The 17537-nt window shown below is 48.3% G+C and overlaps 3 protein-coding genes; 2 read left to right on the forward strand and 1 right to left on the reverse strand.

The window, feature by feature from the left end:
- Positions 1 to 521: 521 nt before the first annotated feature.
- Positions 522 to 1893, reverse strand: GSTUM_00006627001 (uncharacterized protein). XM_002838826.2 has 3 exons: positions 1306 to 1893; positions 804 to 1253; positions 522 to 782 (listed from the first exon to the last, which is right to left on the reverse strand). Exons 1-3 carry the CDS (start codon positions 1696 to 1698, stop codon positions 627 to 629), a joined length of 999 nt encoding a protein of 332 aa, XP_002838872.1. The 5' UTR covers positions 1699 to 1893; the 3' UTR covers positions 522 to 626.
- Positions 1894 to 2202: 309 nt separating this feature from the next.
- Positions 2203 to 3498, forward strand: GSTUM_00006628001 (uncharacterized protein; the record flags this gene model as incomplete). Its single annotated transcript, XM_002838827.1, has 1 exon — positions 2203 to 3498. The coding sequence occupies one exon, from the start codon at positions 2203 to 2205 to the stop codon at positions 3496 to 3498; it is 1296 nt and encodes a 431-aa protein (XP_002838873.1).
- Positions 3499 to 12355: 8857 nt separating this feature from the next.
- On the forward strand, positions 12356 to 13353 carry GSTUM_00006629001 (uncharacterized protein; the record flags this gene model as incomplete). XM_002838828.2 has 2 exons in its annotated part: positions 12356 to 12586; positions 12641 to 13353. The coding sequence occupies one exon, from the start codon at positions 12356 to 12358 to the stop codon at positions 12545 to 12547; it is 192 nt and encodes a 63-aa protein (XP_002838874.1). The 3' UTR covers positions 12548 to 12586; positions 12641 to 13353.
- Between the last annotated feature and the right edge of the window lie 4184 nt (positions 13354 to 17537).

The raw sequence follows: 17537 nt of genomic DNA on the forward strand, positions 1-17537 counted from the left end.
CCCCGTTGCAGAAAGTGCTAACCAGGACGTAATCTGTGATACTGTGCCCGTGCCGGTACTCGTACCGCACGCGACGTGCGACAACCAGATGGGGATCCTTGCTGGCGCTTCGCTGTATTTGTCTTTCTGCTGAGGCGAAGCTGGGTGAAACGGGATAAAAGTGATAATGATGACGTCATGGCAGCGCGGTATGTGCCAGGAGATTTTTCCTCCATCTTGGGCTTTTGGGAATAATCGGCCCGGGCAATGCTGTGCGATGGCGGATTGGTCAGCTTGATCAGTAAATGCTTGAACGAAAAAGCAGTCTTCTCGCATCCAGCGCTGATTAGAGCTAACTCACTGTACGAGTACGAGTACAATAGCGAGTTTAGCAGGTACCCTACCGGCGGAATCATACAGTGCTCATGCCTTACCCTTAATCTAGTGGCTTCGAAAGTACTGTAACTGATTTCTGCGATAAGGAAATAGGAGAAATAGTAAACCGTTATTGTTTTTTTTAGTAATAGGAAATCTCGCCGTCTGATATCACCCGCTCACCCCTTCTCACGGCACATACGGCCATTGTGATGACTTATCAAACATGTTATTACACACCCCAACCCCCATCCCACTCCCCCGGGCGAATCCTACCGACTTCCCATAACGCTTCCCACATCCCATGCCCAAACCGCCTCGTCCCAGCCAACACTAGCAGCCCACCCCTCGCCACCAAACAAGCACCAATCCACGCCTGCACAAAACTCCGTATGCCGATCCATGACGCCCATCATCCTGCCCCGCCCCTCCCCGGGTAATCCTCCCACCCCGCCTACCCCTGGAGCTGTAGTGTTGCTGCTCCCGTCACTCCAGACCCGGACCGTCATGTCGTAGCTTGCGCTGATGAGTACGTCCCCCCAATGTGGACTCCAGGCGATCCTTCTCACTGCGTATTCGTGCCCGAGCAGCTCGGCGAGTGGGCCATTGTTGGGGAAGCGTACGTCAAAGGTTCGGATCACTTTATCTACTCCGGCGACGGCGAGGACATCTGGGCGATATTTGTTCCAGTCTTGAGTGAGGAGTTCGGAGGGGGCATTGGGGGATACGGGGATCGAGAGGGTGGGGGAGGAAGGTGGGGTGCGGATGTCGAAGAGGCGGACGGTGGAGTCTGAGGATGCGGTCGAGATTAAAGTTGGCGAATGTGGGGAGAAGAGCGCGCTGTAGGTGCAACTGTGGATCGGGATCGTGAGAAGTGAGTGGGGGCTAGTTGGTGACCACTTCCAAAGCATTAGTTACTTCCCCTGGTGCGGAAGACAAGGGTGAACAAACAAGCTTAACATCCCCATCCCAACTAGAACTCACAAACCCGCTCTTATCTACTAAATTCCAACTGAGACAGAAAACCTCCCTCTTATGCTCCCCCCAATTCGCGATCGGAAAAACCCCCTCCAACGCTGTATCGAACAATTTAATACTCCCGTCTCCACTCGCAACAGCAACCTGATTCTCGTGCGACTCGCTAAAGGTAACGTCAAAGAGCGAATCCTGCGTGTCGTAGTATCGCTCGCAGATGATCCCCGTCGGAGTCAAAGAGAGTATGTATAATCGACCATTACCGACGAGGCCGAAGTTGGCGCTAGCGGCGGTCACGAGACGGTTGTCGTAGAAGGGGGAGTACTTCACGGAGTAGCCGTTGAAGCCTTCGGTTCGATAGTGGAACATTGTGGGCGGAATGCCCAGCGGGGGAGGGGGGGGGATGCGATGGATGAAGGGGAACTTTGTTTGTGTTCTAGTAGAAGTGTAGTGATCCACAGAGGGGATGGAGGAAGGGGTGGTGAGGTTCTTCAGATCTGGGTAATCTGTAGAATAACGTATTTGGTGGTATAAACCCTGAGCTAGATTATTCGTCCGTCAATTGAGAGAGATGTGATGGCAAGCTCTCTTGTGAATGAAGCTCTCACGCCAACTTCTGAGTGACAAGAGTAACCATATCAGATCACCTGGGTCCCTGACAGCACTCATAGCCGAGGGATCTGGCGGGTCAAAGGTCTTGGCTAGGATATCACGCGTCATGCTGAACAAGATTCATTGTCACGTGAGAGGGAAACCACTCAACGCGTCTTCTTTGTTTACACAAACGGGTTCTGGTCCAAGAACTCGATCCTGACGTCAAATTCTCCCCTCATTCTACAGTTCAGCAATTCGTTTTTGGACAGCATAGACAAAATGCCGCCTTCGAGAAAGAAATTGAAAAAGCCACTTGATCCGTCTTTCTTCGAACCCAAGTCGCAGAGAGACCGAAGAGGCTCTGCGGAAAATTCCGCGACCGCTCGGGCTGCCGCCGGAGGGTGTTCGACCGCAAAGTATGTCTCTGAGGAGGGAGATGAGCAGCTGGATACGGACACTAAGATAGCGATTCTCGCATCACTCCATCCGTCATTATCAACAGCGGCACTAATAGATATCCTACTGTCTGTCAACGGTTCCATAGAAGCTACTAGCAAACTCCTAGCGGCCGGCCAAACAACCCCCCAAGCACGAAAACCCCCTTCAACAACCAACCAATCCTCCCTCGAAACCTTTATCTCGACTCAGGGTACGTCAACTACCACTTCAACCACCACCTCCACACCAAAACCCCCACCGAAAGGCCAAACTCTGCATCTCTACACCCCAGCATCAATAGCCCTGCATACCCCCTGTGTCCTCCACACAACCTTCCTCCCACCCCCCCTAGCGACAACCCTACTACAAGAGCTCCTCCATGAATCAACCACCTTCCCGCCCCCCGGCAAATTCAACCTCTTCTCCCGTACCGTGCAATCCCCGCACCGGAGTGTAATGTACACCACAACCCCAGCAACGACACCATACTACTACCAAGGCTTAACCCTGCCCCCCCCGCGCGCATTTACCCCCTCAATGTCGACGGCGGCAGGACTGGTCGAGGAGCACTTCCGTACGCTGGAGCCTCGTGGGCGGATCACTGCCGCGCTGGTAAACTGCTATGCGGGCCCGCAACAAGGCGTCGGCTTCCACACCGACGCACTAACGTACATTGGCCCCCGTGCGATAATATGCACCCTCTCGCTAGGCGTTACGCGGGAATTCCGTATCCAGAAGCAGCCACCTAGTTCCCATTCCTTAGGTACCTATGCTATCCATCTTCCGCATAATAGTTTGCTCGTGATGACCGCCGGGATGCAGGAGAATTGGAAACACTCCATTCCGCTGGTGCAGAGGGTTGATCGACATGAGATTTCCGGAGACATTAGGATTGCCATCACATTCCGGTGGTATAGAGATGATTACGGGCCTGAGGTCACGCCGGCGTGTGGGTGTGGCGGGAGGATGGTGCTTCGGCCCGTGTGGGGTGGTGAGAAGTATTTCTGGAGTTGCGATGGCGAGTATAGAGGTGTTGGGCAGGGGTGCGGGTACTTTAAGTGGGCCGTGTTTGGGGAGGGGGGGAGGCCGGTGTTTGAGGATGAGAAGGGGAAAGTGGTTGAGGGAGGTGATGGATAGGTTGGGACAGGGGATGTGGCGCGTATGATAGCTTTATCAGTAATCTTAAGCGTGCGCAGCGGACGAATGTGAAATAATGTTGCTCAAACGAGAGTAACCGTGGTTACTTGTAACTCCGTTCACTCTGACATATCCGGGAGAGACAAGACAAGTATCAAATCGTAGGATGTTCCCTGGCCATCTCCCGTTCGCCATAGCACCCTCTACTTTCTAACACATAACAATTAAATACCCCATATCAGAAGAGAGATGAAGTCAAGACTCCCTCCCCTAGAGCCTTCCGCCAGTAAGATTGCCCCCCAGTACCCCAACTAGCATCTCCATAGACACTACGCGCTCAATTGCACTCTTCCACATACGTTACGTGCAAGTATCGCCTTCGGGCGCATCTCAGCATCAACAAGCTCGCTAGCTTAATGAGCCATGGGAACGGTGAACGCGGTACCAGTTAGATATTTATTGTACGGGCTACCGGCATAGACACCTGGTCAGAAACTCACGTGAAAAACAGCTACGAAGACAGTAACCCCTCAATATTCTAATACCGTAGAAAACTACCCTTAGCCCAGCCCAAGGGTGCCAAGCGTATAGTAGATAATTTCTCACTAAAGACACCCGGTAGGTGGTGTCCTAGACTCTCAACTTGGGCGCTTACCTGGAAGCGTCTACTCGTAATGTGGAGCCAAGGGACGAGACGATTGGCCGAAGTGGGAACCGCGTTTGTGAAGCAAGCTGTCGGGGAATGGAGAGGTATGCGCTGAGAGCCCGACTCCCTCTGAGTCCCCAGAAAATTTGAAAGCAACCCAAGGTCGAATGGCAGGCTAGAATAAATAAGCAATGAATCATTGCCGTTCAGGGTTCTACTATACCACACCTGGTGCTCCTTGCCTTGCAGTGTCGGGCTAGCTTTAATTGGTTTTAGCTAGACAATTCAATTTTATTTTCTTCCTTAACTTACCAACTAGCTTTGCCTGCAGGGAGTTACCTTCCATCCATCCCCCTTTTTCGAACCCCATCCTGCGGTTATGATACCTCTGATTGACAGCTCTTCTCTTCTCCTCTTCTTTATTCTGCTTTCTTATCCACCACTTCTCTTCTTTTCCTCTTACCTTTCCAGCTTTTGCATTGGTTCATTTGGTTTGTATTGTCATTAAATTTTATTTCATGTTTTCCCAGCTTCTTTTCGCGGTAACAACTAATAGTATTATCATTAATATGATAACATTGTAATATCAGGATCATCTGTTCTCTCTTGCGGCAATTTCAGATGGCTAGGCAAGCCTAAAGATTGATGCTAAGCTTTCGGCGTGTGCCATCCGATTAGAAAATTATTCCGGCAGTGCGTCGCAGACATATGAAGATAGATGCAGATATCTGAAGATGCCCGAAGATATATTATGCAAGTATTCGCTAATATCCATTCAATATCTGATGATATCCGCTAGCGGTTCAGCCCCGGGGCACACCAAATAGGGATCAAAAAAAAAGTTCCCCTAGTTTCCAAGCATCGAGTGCAACGTGGATGCTGAACAATTTCTCATCACTCGGTAGATCCCTAAAGTGTGGATAAATCACACGTTAATGAATATTCTTTGGTTGAGATATCATGATATATTCCCCACCACCTGCAACGTTAGTATGAGTACAAACCTAAGTACATAACACCTTTCATTATAGCCTCTCCTCCACCACATCCTTCTCCAAACGCTCTTCATCCTGATAATTCTGCATGCTAATCTTCTACTCCTTTTCTTGATCCTGACCTCCAGGTTTGATACAAGTATGCATACCCTAAAAAGTAGCTAAAATTAGACATATCATTTTCGTTCACTCGGAAGCCTACAGATATAGTTATGATACCAAAGGTTGTCGAACGGATGTCTACATGTCGTGGCATGAGATCTCTGAGAGTGTTTTTATGTATCTAAGGGACCGGTTTATCCCAGCCTGAAAGTAAGTCACTAGAAGATATCACACACTTCCCCCTACCATTACAACACAGTATCTGCAGTCCAGCCGAGACCGACCCGATGAGCCCAGAAGCCAGAACTCAGCCTACACTCTGACCAGACCAGTGCTCGAAAAGGCCCAGATACCTTTATTTCTCTCGCACTGTCCGCTAAACGAGCCCATGTCTGCAAATCAGATTCCCTTGGGAGTGCTCAAAGGTAGTTTTGCAAATAGTCCCGAAAATACCTGTCATCAAAACTATGTCAGAATAAATTAATCCACACATAATCAAGCAACTCTTCTGCCTTGGGATAGCATTTTTTCTGGCTACATGAACAAAGGTTTGTTGTCATTCCCTCCTCGCATTGGATCCCCACAGATACCAAATCTTGACTTTGAGCTGCTGAGTTGGTTGAGTTCCCTCCGCCGAAGGAGTATGCACGTAACGTTGGCGCAACAAAAAGGCATTAAACGCCGATAGTGATTGTAGAGAAATATCCTTTTCTTCACCTACAGTGATATCGTCCTGTCCTACTTTTAATTGTCTACGGAGATCCCCCGGGTATCATGGCACAATGGCTTTGGAGTCCCCCTCCCTTCACGTGGCGGGCTTGGCCTCCAATATCATACCCGTTGGAAATATCCTCACTCGGACATGTCAACATCTCGACTCTCGACTCAATTATTTTATTTTCCTTTCCACAAAACCCTTTCCCTTCACAGTACAAACCCAACCCGATAATTCCATCCGTTTTCAACAGGATCGTTATCCCCATTATCAACAATTGCTGAGAAAATGGTAGTTTGGTGTGGGCTTCCTGCTTGCTATTTTGGATACAGAGGTGATCTCTGAGAGCTTCATTCCACGTAATGCATTTTGACAGCCATGAAGGATATATGTATCCTGTAGTCTTCCCCTTTTTCTAGATAACCTAATCAACGGTCTTCCGCTGCACACCAGAACTCTCTCTATCTCCGCAAAATCTCTACAATTCTCTTAATCAAGAATACGAGTGATGGAAGGTGAACATAGCACAAAGGGGGCGGTTCCTTAAGACTGGAAATTGTGGATCTAGCTGGGACTTTGGAGCTGCCTCTCTTGGTGAGGTCCGGATTTTTTGTTTCAGTTACCTCGACTGAGGATTGAGAGAGAGTCTTTTCGCACTGCCTCCCTCCCCTAATCTAAAAAGGTGAAATACTGGATGTCCTAGTGTTATTCTCGATTATTCCAGTTCTTACGATATTATGCAAGCCTGAACATGAAGAGATAATACTAGTCTGGGGCCGTTAACCCCGGGGGTCTCTGGGCCAGCCCTTATATCCCCGGGTGGACCTCAGGAGATTGTTGAGTCTAGCGTTTGTCACGGGCCGGCTCGTGAGGGAATGGGCTGGATTAGTTAGTAGATATGGGATATCTCTTGATTAAAAAGCTTGAAGGTGGAGCAATATGGTATACCTGAGGGGAGAAAATGACTTTCAAAGTATGATATCATAGAAATATAAATATGAAGCACAATGGAACTGAACTGTTCAATAGAACTTCAAGTTTGCAAGTTGGTAGACTTGGAGTTTTGCCGTTGGACTTGGATGTATTATTGTTACTCAAAGAAATAGATAAACAGAGCAGATTAAAAGCCCCTACTGGATGAGATGAAATTTATAGAATATTCAAGCTGGTGAAAGGGAAATGTTAAAGATTATAGTTAAGGGTCTTAAGGGGCAGGTACGGTTGGGGAAAATAAAATTAATATCATAATAATTAATATAATTATAATAATATTATGATAATATTATTATAAACTATGTTAGATGCCACAATGTTTTACTGAGCCATAATCTCAAGCCACAAAAGGTGGCGTTGAGCGACAAGTCCGGTTTGCGCAGGCAAATCATTCTGGCAGGGACTCTGGAGTGCACCTGGTTGAGAGTGAGCGAACAGACAGGGGTTGTGGCAGCAAGCCACAACCTTGGCACGAGTACCGTACTCTATCATGAAAAGTGACTTACTTGGCCAAGAGGATATCCCCTTAGCCAAGTATGATGGAAATCTTTACCAGTGGGATAGAACATCCATTTTTTTGGTCACCTTATGACAATATTGTGCGCCCTAACACCCGGGGGGGGGGATTGTAATACGATAGGGCTTTGTCCAACAAGCCATTTTCATGAACAAAAAAAGGAAATCAATTGTGGGCTGTAGTTTAGTGGAAGGTTTGATTGACCTCCTCGACTTCGTCACTCTTATATGGTGCGCAGGGGGCGAATGTGGATTCTGCGAAACAATCTCAGAACGGACAGGTATGAAACCAGGTAATCGCGATTTCTTGGAATTTCATTACCTTATCGTTCTAACCCTAAAACCTATCCGGAAAGAACAGCAGCAATTGTATCCATGAAACACCATCTCTCATCCGCCACAGATTCTTATCTAAAACAGAAAAAAAAGAAGGAAGAAAAGAAAAATACCTTGGAGAACTTTCACCAGAACTCACCAATAGGCAAGAGACGTATCGCAAACACTCCCCCTCATAAAACCATCCTATCAGCGTCCTCGCATTTTCCGCTACAAACTCTCTTGCTCGGTCATAGCGTGGCACTCACACATGGTCTAGCTTTCTGCACCTTCGGGCATTGACAAACTCTCCGCATTTAACTTTGATTTCTCAGCCCTCGTCTTCTCGTGATCCCGGCCAACTTTTTTAAGGCTGACCTGCTGCAGGTCCCCCTCTTCTTCCATCTTACCCCTAGGGAAATTTGAAGAGAAACGCGGAGAAAAATATCTCAAATGCTCAAGCCCGGCTCGAGCGGAACCTTAGGACTCCTCAGCTCGTGGCGAACACCAGTTTAATCCCACATTGTTGATTCGGGGGAAAACACGAAAGCTGGCTGGATATGCGCGATCCCCTCCTACAGGGGTATAATACATAACTTGGCATCCTACCCTGGGTGTAACGCGATGGAAGGATACTATTTGTCAATAAGTTCTATACCTACTGTCAGAATGCAGTTGTGAATTCCTAGGATTACTCGGTATCAAAGTTTGCTAGGTATTGAGGAAGATTAGGTACGCCGGGAGGCGAGAAAATACGCAGCAGAAACAGCAGCGCTACTTGCAGCTTCACCTAGTTCGGTTCTGCAGGAAACCTCACTAGAATAGGTTGTGTATTTCTGAGCTACTGAGCGTAGCTACCCTTTTGCCATACTCTGCAAACTGCAATTCTAAGCAACGCGATACAGTCAAATCTATCTCTATTGCATTTCCCCATTACTATACCCGCCGTGTTTTATGTAATGTAGTCACTGGGGCTACTCTACTGCTTCCGTAAAAACCAAAATAATTCAGAACATCGATAGGACGTTGAAGTTGCCTCTCCTGGTAAGGTGTGTTTTATTTGTTATTTGTCTCAGCTGAGGACTGAAATATAATCTCCTCGCTGTGTTATTTCTCCGTAATCCAGAGGGGAAAATTCTGGACGTCCTAGCGCCATTCTCAACCACCTGGCTCTTTACGGTAAGTGTTTTCCAGGATAGAATTCAAACAATCGGGGCTTTCCCTGGAACGCACTCTTCCTCGGGCCATCTCTAATCCCCTCGTCAACTCGGCTCCGGGAGGCTAAAGAAGTGGTTCCCATGGTGGAAGCCTGTGAGAAGGGTTACCTAGGGAACCGAGTGCTGATTTTCTGGGCAAGGCGGTAAGTTAGTAGATCTCTGCCCTTGATCTACAAGTACGGAAACCCAATACTAATGCTAATGCAGATGACTTCTCTGATTGGACCTAATGATCCTATATGAGCCCGATTGGAGATGCGGAGTAAAGGATGATCCTTGTCAACTCCCTTAATCTTCTTCCTCCTAGGAGTTGTTTCAGCGGATGTTTTTCACAGGCAAGAAGTGCTCGGAAACATGGGTTAACGAAAAATATTCCAAAGCATATCTGAGCGCCGATATTAAATATACCCTCCTCCCTTCGGGTACTTCTTGCGGGTACTGTGCCGGTGGGCTGGGTTTCTGAAATTTAATGGGTATCCAAACACAGGAACTTTTTGCCATATTGGTTGTGAGCCCCTGTTTCCGGTTACTTATTGTCAAGGGCAAGCACAGCTCAAAAATCGTTGCCCGGTACACATAATTGCCTAGGCTAGGCGACCGCAATGTAATGGCGGTACCGGCGGGAGCTCCAGTACAAACCATGCATTATGTGGGGGGTCCGACAGACTTTCCAGGAGTATGCTCCGAGGCTCTGCTTATCCCCCACTCTCTTCTTTGCGAAACCTCGCGCCTCCAAGTTGATCTTTGTTCTTGCTCTAGAATCACACCATTCTCACATGGACTCCCGATATTCCTAAAGGCAAGGCGAGGTCCTTGACGATCAAAAGTTAAAACAAAAATGCAATTATTTCATGGACCATAGGGTGCCAATAATACACACAAGATTGGCTCCCGGTTTGCAACAATTGAGAAAAAAACCGGCGCCCATAAAAATTTTTCAATGATTAGGAAGACCTTGTCAGATAAGCTCCACAGCTCGCACCATGCTTGCTCTGAAGAGCCCTCACGACATTGAATTGGCTCTTTTTGTTCTAGAAGGTGGCTTGAATCTACTACTCAAGCACACTCCCTCCATTCTTAATTCTACTCACCTCACATGAGTTTTTCTATTTATAATCTAAGGTAATGGTTCTTGATAATGTGAGGATCTTAGACCCCCTGACACTAAGGTTGTGGCTGAGACAAGGTTCGTGGCCGGATTTGAATTCATGGAGGAAGGGCCGATCGAACCTTTTGTTATGATACCTATCAAAACACGACCTCCCACATGTGATTGGCCCGGGATCTCGGAGCCCAGCGAGCTTTAGGAAATATTCTTGATGAGAGTCTGATCAATCAATTTTTTGCTGCCCGCTGGTACGACATATCGGTCGAGAATGCCACCAGTTCGTCGTCTAATCCATGATTACCACTTCCCCGGATCCACCTCTCGCCCGATATGCGGCGGGGTAATATTTGCATTTCCAAAAATTGCTGCAATATCTGCCAAGCACTATCCCTGAGACTGAGCCCCACTTTGCGGTTTCTTTCTACACCCCGCTCTAACCCTCCACGCACGCCGGCTGGAGCCAAGAATTAGATTGCCATCGCCTGTGTCTCTTCAGGTATCCCTCAATCGGAATACCCTTTTGATAAACTTGATCCAATGTTAGTGAGAGTCAGGGGGTTAATAAATCTCCAAGGGCGGTACCTTACATGCCCTTTCACCCCGGTGCGCATGGGATGTTCGACTTACCCAGGGCCTGATTACCAAAACCTCCCCAGAAGTTCAATAAGTACAGTACCGGTAGGATTGCGAAGATTAAGTCCTTGCTCTCAGGACCCGAGACCGTGACCGGACCCAGGGGAGGTGAATACTGTATCATACGAGCTCGATCACATGAGAAGTTTATGCTAGATTTGTAAGTAATGCCTTTGTGGATCACAAGGCGTCCTCACCAGTGTTGCTGGTCTAGGCCCGAGTTGCGGGCATCAAGAACCATCATGATAGTACTGTACATACCTCAAGAGGCTTCCGACTTGGCTCTTGCATTGGGGAAACCGTGCTACATACCGTCTTCAATGAGGCACGACGAAAAGCGGGGGGTGGCAAACACGGAAGTCATATTCAGCCGACAAAAAAAGTAAATTTGTCAAAACAGGGTAATAAAGAAAAACTTGTGACAGAGTGGGGCAAGAAGGCACGGAACAATAGAATTCATCCCTGCCCCTTCTTGTTAACAAGCTCCTACCCTTGTACCGGTACTGTACAGCACTGTACTGATCCTGGTCCATCGCCACGCAGCTCTCGTCGCCCCCTCGATGAGCGCAGCTAATACCGGTACTGTGCCATACACAAGCTAATATTTTAACCTCTAAGCCACCGTTCTTCAGCCTCCCAGGGCTATAGTAGCATAAAATTCTATTAAAAAAAAATGATACTTGATAGCATGAGGGGGGAGTATCGGAGAACCCCCACCGGAGTATGGCTTGCTGGGGGACTGAGCCTATTTCCCTACGGATTGTAAGGCCAACGGAAAGTCTGTACGGGGAGCAATATGCTGGTCTCCAGGGGAATGGTTAGAGTTGCTTGAGTAGCGGGATGTAAACCGGGTTAATGTCAAACCCCACCTCGTTTCGCCCACACACCGACATCGGAAGAATTTCCTTTGGCGAGCCCTCCTCGCCTTGTGGCATGGATAGCCCTACCGAGGGTGATGATGCTGCTGCCCCGGTAGGGTAGGCGATTACCCAACCTTCCGAAAATATCTACTACTCATAGTACTTCAAATTTATTATTATTATCCTACAACAGCATCGATAAGTTAGTAGGATACCGGTAACTTAAACTCCCTCATAGACTGCTGTCTCATCGCACCACTTCTAGTGCTGACAGAGCTGGAGGAAACGACCATAGCTCCGGGAGAGCAATAGTCTAGACACCAAGGACAATCAACTCGAGGAATCCCAGTGGGGATATTTACTTCACATAAGGGCGTATGGGCCGAGCCGGTGGGGGATAGAGGATATGGAAAGCCCTAATGCCGGGGTTGGCCATTCCTGCCCCCGTGGATTCGGCTTGACTTGAAGTTTACACCGTGATTGCTGACTCATCCAAGATTACTGTAGCTTTACATGACAGGAAGTTGTAAAGGTGAGCCTAAAAAGGTGAGCCCAATAATGCGTTATGGAAACGGTACTCTTATGTCTAGGCCTTGCCAAGTGAGAATCCAGTTAACATTTCGAAGCTATAAGATCTAGTTTGCTTTTTTTTGTTTTGACTCGACTGGTTATGACCTCATCTCTTCCGACGGTGGAAAAATAGCGCAGGATATACTCCAAATAGTCCTCACTACCGGGTAAGGGTTGCGGAATTGATATGGTCCGTTCTGTGGCTCCTCAGCTTGCTAATGGCTCGAGAAATGGGTGCGGCTTCCACCCAACGCCCCTTCGAGATCTTTGGTCCGCTCCAGTCGGATACATATGGCTTGATTTCTTCCTCACAGCGAGAATAAGCTATATTTTTGGGCGCCTCGCCAAAACGCTCCGGCCAACCGTGCCCCGACTATAACTCCTCATTTCTCTATTCTAACTGGTTCAACCTCGGAAGGTAGTCCTCCCTTAGCCTTCACTAATCGGACTTGTGAAGATTGATTGTCATTAGGGTTTACCCTCCGCGTCTACCGCGCCCGGAACTCTCATCAAGGAAAGTTAGGGTAATATATCCCTCCGAGAGACCAGGGAGTCAAACAATCTGTGTCCCATCGCAAGAATACGGGGGTACATTAACGGTATCAAACCTGGATTTCGCTAGATTATCCCCGGGGGTGATCGAACACACTTGCAGGGGAGATGTGTCGCATAACCTCCGGTTACTCGAGTAGTCTACAGTACAGGTGTTTTGGGCAAGTTCTATCATAGCCAAATTGCGGTATCATACCATTGTCCTGGCGTGATCGGAGGTAACACCGAGGACTTATCATACTTTGTATAATAGTTGCTTAGATAAGCTACGAGCAGTCCCTTGTGCCACATAGCACACCAACGCAAATCGTACTCTTTAGGGTTATGATCCCGCAATTCCATTGCACATCACCTCGCCGGCGCGCAAATCAGGCCAGAAACCACCGGGGACGGCCAAACTCAATGATACCGGTCAAATACAGTTCTACTTGTAACCAGTATTACCGCTCCATGGTCTGGGCGGTGAAATAGGGCGAGCAAGGATCTTCACCAGAATTTAGTGAATAATATTTTGCTTAGCAGAGGATAGGTACAATTCTGCGGGGGGGGGAAGGGGACTAGTTGAGGCTCAGAGGCGAACCAAGGAGAAAGAGTACCGGTACGGCTTCCACCCATAACACCAGATCCGGGGAACTCAGTTTGGGAATGCCTGGGAATGCCAGCGGCTCAGGGGGTTCCCAAGTTGGTCTACTTGATACGATTATCATATTATTCTAGGGAATAAAGTTTGGTTGAACAATCTAAAAGCACACCAGCCATGTATTGTACCGGGCATTAGCAGACCGCTTTCTGAAAACACGATTCCTAGCCCTCGAATGCCCAAGCCCGCGACTCATGGAAGCTCTAGACTGTGTGCTTGATCACCATCCCCAACTCCAAAACAGGGTGATTCAAAATCACGAGGCTGTGCCCTAGCTACTTTTACCCAGCCCAGTCATTATTCGTCAGGAGGGGCGGATGGAGATGGATAGAGTAACAGGCTAGCCTATCTTGCCAGCATAGAATCAACTTCACACCGGCGTCTGTGGTGAACCGAGTGTTCGGTGTCACGTGTTAGCTAATATTGGTTGTTGCCAAGGGTTGAGCCATGGCAAAGTACACACACGCCTTTCCCACCACACAACGCGTAATTTAACTGGCCCCCACTTCCTTTCTTGCGAGGATCCCCCATCATAGTTGGGCCGGTGAGAAACATGGGGCATCACTCGTGAAGCCTTAATTGGTTACACGAGATGGAAGAGCCCGACGCATAGACGGACAATAGTGTGAAGGCATGATGCTTGGATCATGGAGATGGATGCCAAACGGGTTTTGTTGAAACGATGCATGTGCTATTGAATTTTATTTTTCCCAGTGGTCCTCTGTTGCATACGGTACTTTTGCTCCTGGCATTGTTCCGGGGAGCGGGTGAACGGGAAGGGAACGGGTTGCGGGAGGTGGGGGAGCACCACCCTTCGGACCGCTGCGGGAAAGGACGGGCGCTCTGTATACAAACACAATAGTATCGTAAACCCACCACTCATATTATTTTTCTAGGCCATAGCAGAAGATGGACCGTGTTGGGAATTTGCTGGACAAGTTTAAAAAACGAGTGATATCATATGTACTGGCTGTCTAGCTAGAGTGACTGAGTGTAATCTAAGGGGAGAGGTAAAGAGAAAAGAAATGAGATTTAACGAAATGAAGCAGCAAGATAAGGCAGAATGTCCAAACAACAGAAAAATGTAGAGAAACAACAGGAAGAAATCTATGATGGCACCACCGCTCGGGCCCCGTACTGCTACACGTAACTTACACAGAAAGCTCCGCGCGCAGCGCAATCAACCAAGCGAAGAAACAATCACCACCTCCACACTAAAGAGCTTCCCAAAATCTACCAACTTCCTCTTAACCTCCTCCCTACTCATCCCTTCCTCGCGCACAGCGACCAGCGCCAGGTTCCTGAACTCTCTTTCACACCCATCATCTGGATCGCAGAAATTCCCACCAAAGCGGACTTTATCCCACCACCCCCCTCCCCCAGCGCTCACTTTAGGAACCAGCAGAAATCTCAATACCCACGTCCCCTCCAGCGGGCTACGTCCACAGTCGAAGCCATCGAGGTAGCCCTTTAGTATCTGTGCAGGCCCAGTGCCCATAGGCTGTACCACCGGAGTGGAGGCGATCATCTGGCGAAATTTTTTTGTTGCGGGGTGGGTGGACCAATTATGGAAGACTTGCCCAACGCCATGTGTATAACAGGGGTGCGCCACCGAAGCAGAAGTATACTCGCCCACGCAGACCGCTGAGGGCTGCAGCGTTGGCGGGCGATTGGTTATGTGTTCCATTCGGGAGGAGAGGCTTGGCCAGGTTGGCTGGGAGTCGTTTGGGGTCGCGCTTGAGGAGGAGGAGGGGGAGAATATGGAGGCGATTTCGCTGGCGGAGAAGATGGGGCTGTGGAAGTCGTAGATAGGGTGTGCGCATAGGTGTGGGTATGCGGGGTGGGTGTTCGAATTCTGATGCGTGGGGTGGCCGGAGGTTAGTAGAGGGAGAGCTTGTGGGTTGTTCATTGAGTCCATTGTGTGGGCTGGTTACTCCTTTGTCTTGTGGTATGGTTCTATAGTATATAGAGTGAGTGGGTGAGAACTTGTGTGAGGCGTTGGTGGTTATGTTTTGCGGAATATGTACTCCACTTAGGGAGGTATTGAGCCTAAATAAATACCTTTTTCGACCAACGAAGGGAGAGGTCCTATTCGTCATTCGTATTCGAGAGATCCCCGGAACCCCCCCCACCCCAAGCGTTGGATGCGTTGATAGAAAAAGTTTACTGGTATCGGAGAGGGCTGCCTCCCTTGTTCCTAACCTCTGATGGTGAGGGGGAGGGGGCGGTACACACCCCATTTCGATGGTTTCCGTACATATGCATTGTGATACTTTATGGGGGGAGGGAGGGTCAGGCAAAACATTGAGATTAGATCTCTCCCTCCTCCCTAATTGAATTTGGAGAAACCCTAGAGCACCAATTACCCTGGCTCACCGTCGCATTTGAGAAAAACGTGGTTGCTTAGGAGTCTCTGGTTATGTAGGGATAATTTAGCGGATCTGTCGGGGGCCCTCTAAACTGATAATCAGGACCGACACCCAACGCCCGCACGGTATGGTAGTAACCCAGTGCCGCAAGGAGGGAGTGCCGGTAGCCACAGGTCTTTTTTGCTTTGTTCTTTTTATAAAATAGAATTCCAAGTATACCCAGGATACCGGGTATACGAGACCAGAAGCCTTGGATCTTCCTTTTCATGCTTTTTTGTAATAGAAGGACGAAGAGGAGGACGATGGATGGTGACCGTGGCTCCTGGGATCATTACAAATAAATTACGGAGTTGATCAAGGTATTAGGCCTTAGCTCGGGGTGTGCTGAATTATTTCACCTCATTAAACTTTCTAATCCTCAGTCGGCTTAATTATGGCGGCTTCGCTCGGGCTTAGGCCGGGTCCCCACGGGCCGGGTGTTAGAAAAACAGTCAGAAGTCCTAATAATTTCTCCCAAAGATGATAACTATACGATATCACTCGCTCCAATTCCCGCTGCTCACAAGTATTGAATATTCAGACGGACTAGCAAATCACTTAGTCTTAGTAGTACTCTACTATCTCGTAATACACGCATTAATTTGGTAGAGACCCCAGAGCAAATCCCCTCCTTTCCCATCCCTTCCTCCCCCTCTGCCTCTTGTGTAGCTGAACTGATGCCTACCTGTTTGTCCCTTAGGTAACCCATCCAAGTCAGTCGCTCAAGGGCCACTCAGGTCTCCATGCAAAATAAATCCCTGGGTTCTCTTACCTTATGAGGCTGAGTTTACCATCGTGGTAACTCTAAATTCGGTGGTATATAAAACCTCCGTAGCACGGGGCAGAGAAAGAGAAATAAGAAAACAATAATGCGGCGCACACCTGAAATTTCGTTTGAGATGCATGTAAAGCACGCCTATAAGGTCTCTAAGATTTTATCATGCTAGTACTCGATAGGGCTAAGTCGTTGGAGTGGTAAACGTTGTGGCTGAGCTGGGCTCGGGTAGATTTTGGCGCTTATGATACCTCATTTGTCGCACCCCGCCAAGCCATTTTACTTGTACTCGTAGACGAGTACAGTACACGTACTCGATATGCACGCTACCTGAACTGTGCCTTCCACCAGCTAGACTGCCCCTGTATACTGTGTTTTACCTAAACTTGCCTCGATTGGCTAATCTTTTTTTTTAAAGACGGGACCCTGGCCATACGCCATGAGTAGGAAGCCGTGAGGGTTCTATCGACTATTCCTGAGCGATGAGATATGGGTTGATTGACAAGGTAAATTAATAACTGTAATTCCTTCAGTCGATCCCGTCTAGTTTAGAGCAGTGAAAACGGTCCGCAGTATCCAACTAAAGATAGCTGTTCCTTCTCGTGCCATATCGTGCATTATGCACAGCACTTGGCCAAAGCTTTCCATCACGATGCACTTTCTATTCCGAAAGTATTCACCTCCACCCTGTATCACAGCACAATGCCAAGTATCTTCCGGAATTTGGAAGTGCATTGGCAAGAATGTTGATAACATGGTGGGTATCACATAGTTTTTAAATATTCTAAAAGCGTGGTAAAAGTGTCATTTAAGTTCGAGGTGTTGGTTTTCCTGTACTGTACCTTTTTTTATATGGCCCCCCTACGCAAAAATCCAGCTCACCTACAGATCCTCTGAAGGCCTAGTTCTAGACATTTAAATGCATAGCAATCATCTGGCTGATGAAGAGATTTCCCATGGAGGCACCCGACCTTTGCTGTTCGAGTTCGTTGCC

This window comes from Tuber melanosporum (genome assembly GCF_000151645.1).
Source record: "Tuber melanosporum whole genome shotgun sequence assembly, scaffold_29, strain Mel28".
NCBI lineage: Eukaryota > Fungi > Ascomycota > Pezizomycetes > Pezizales > Tuberaceae > Tuber > Tuber melanosporum.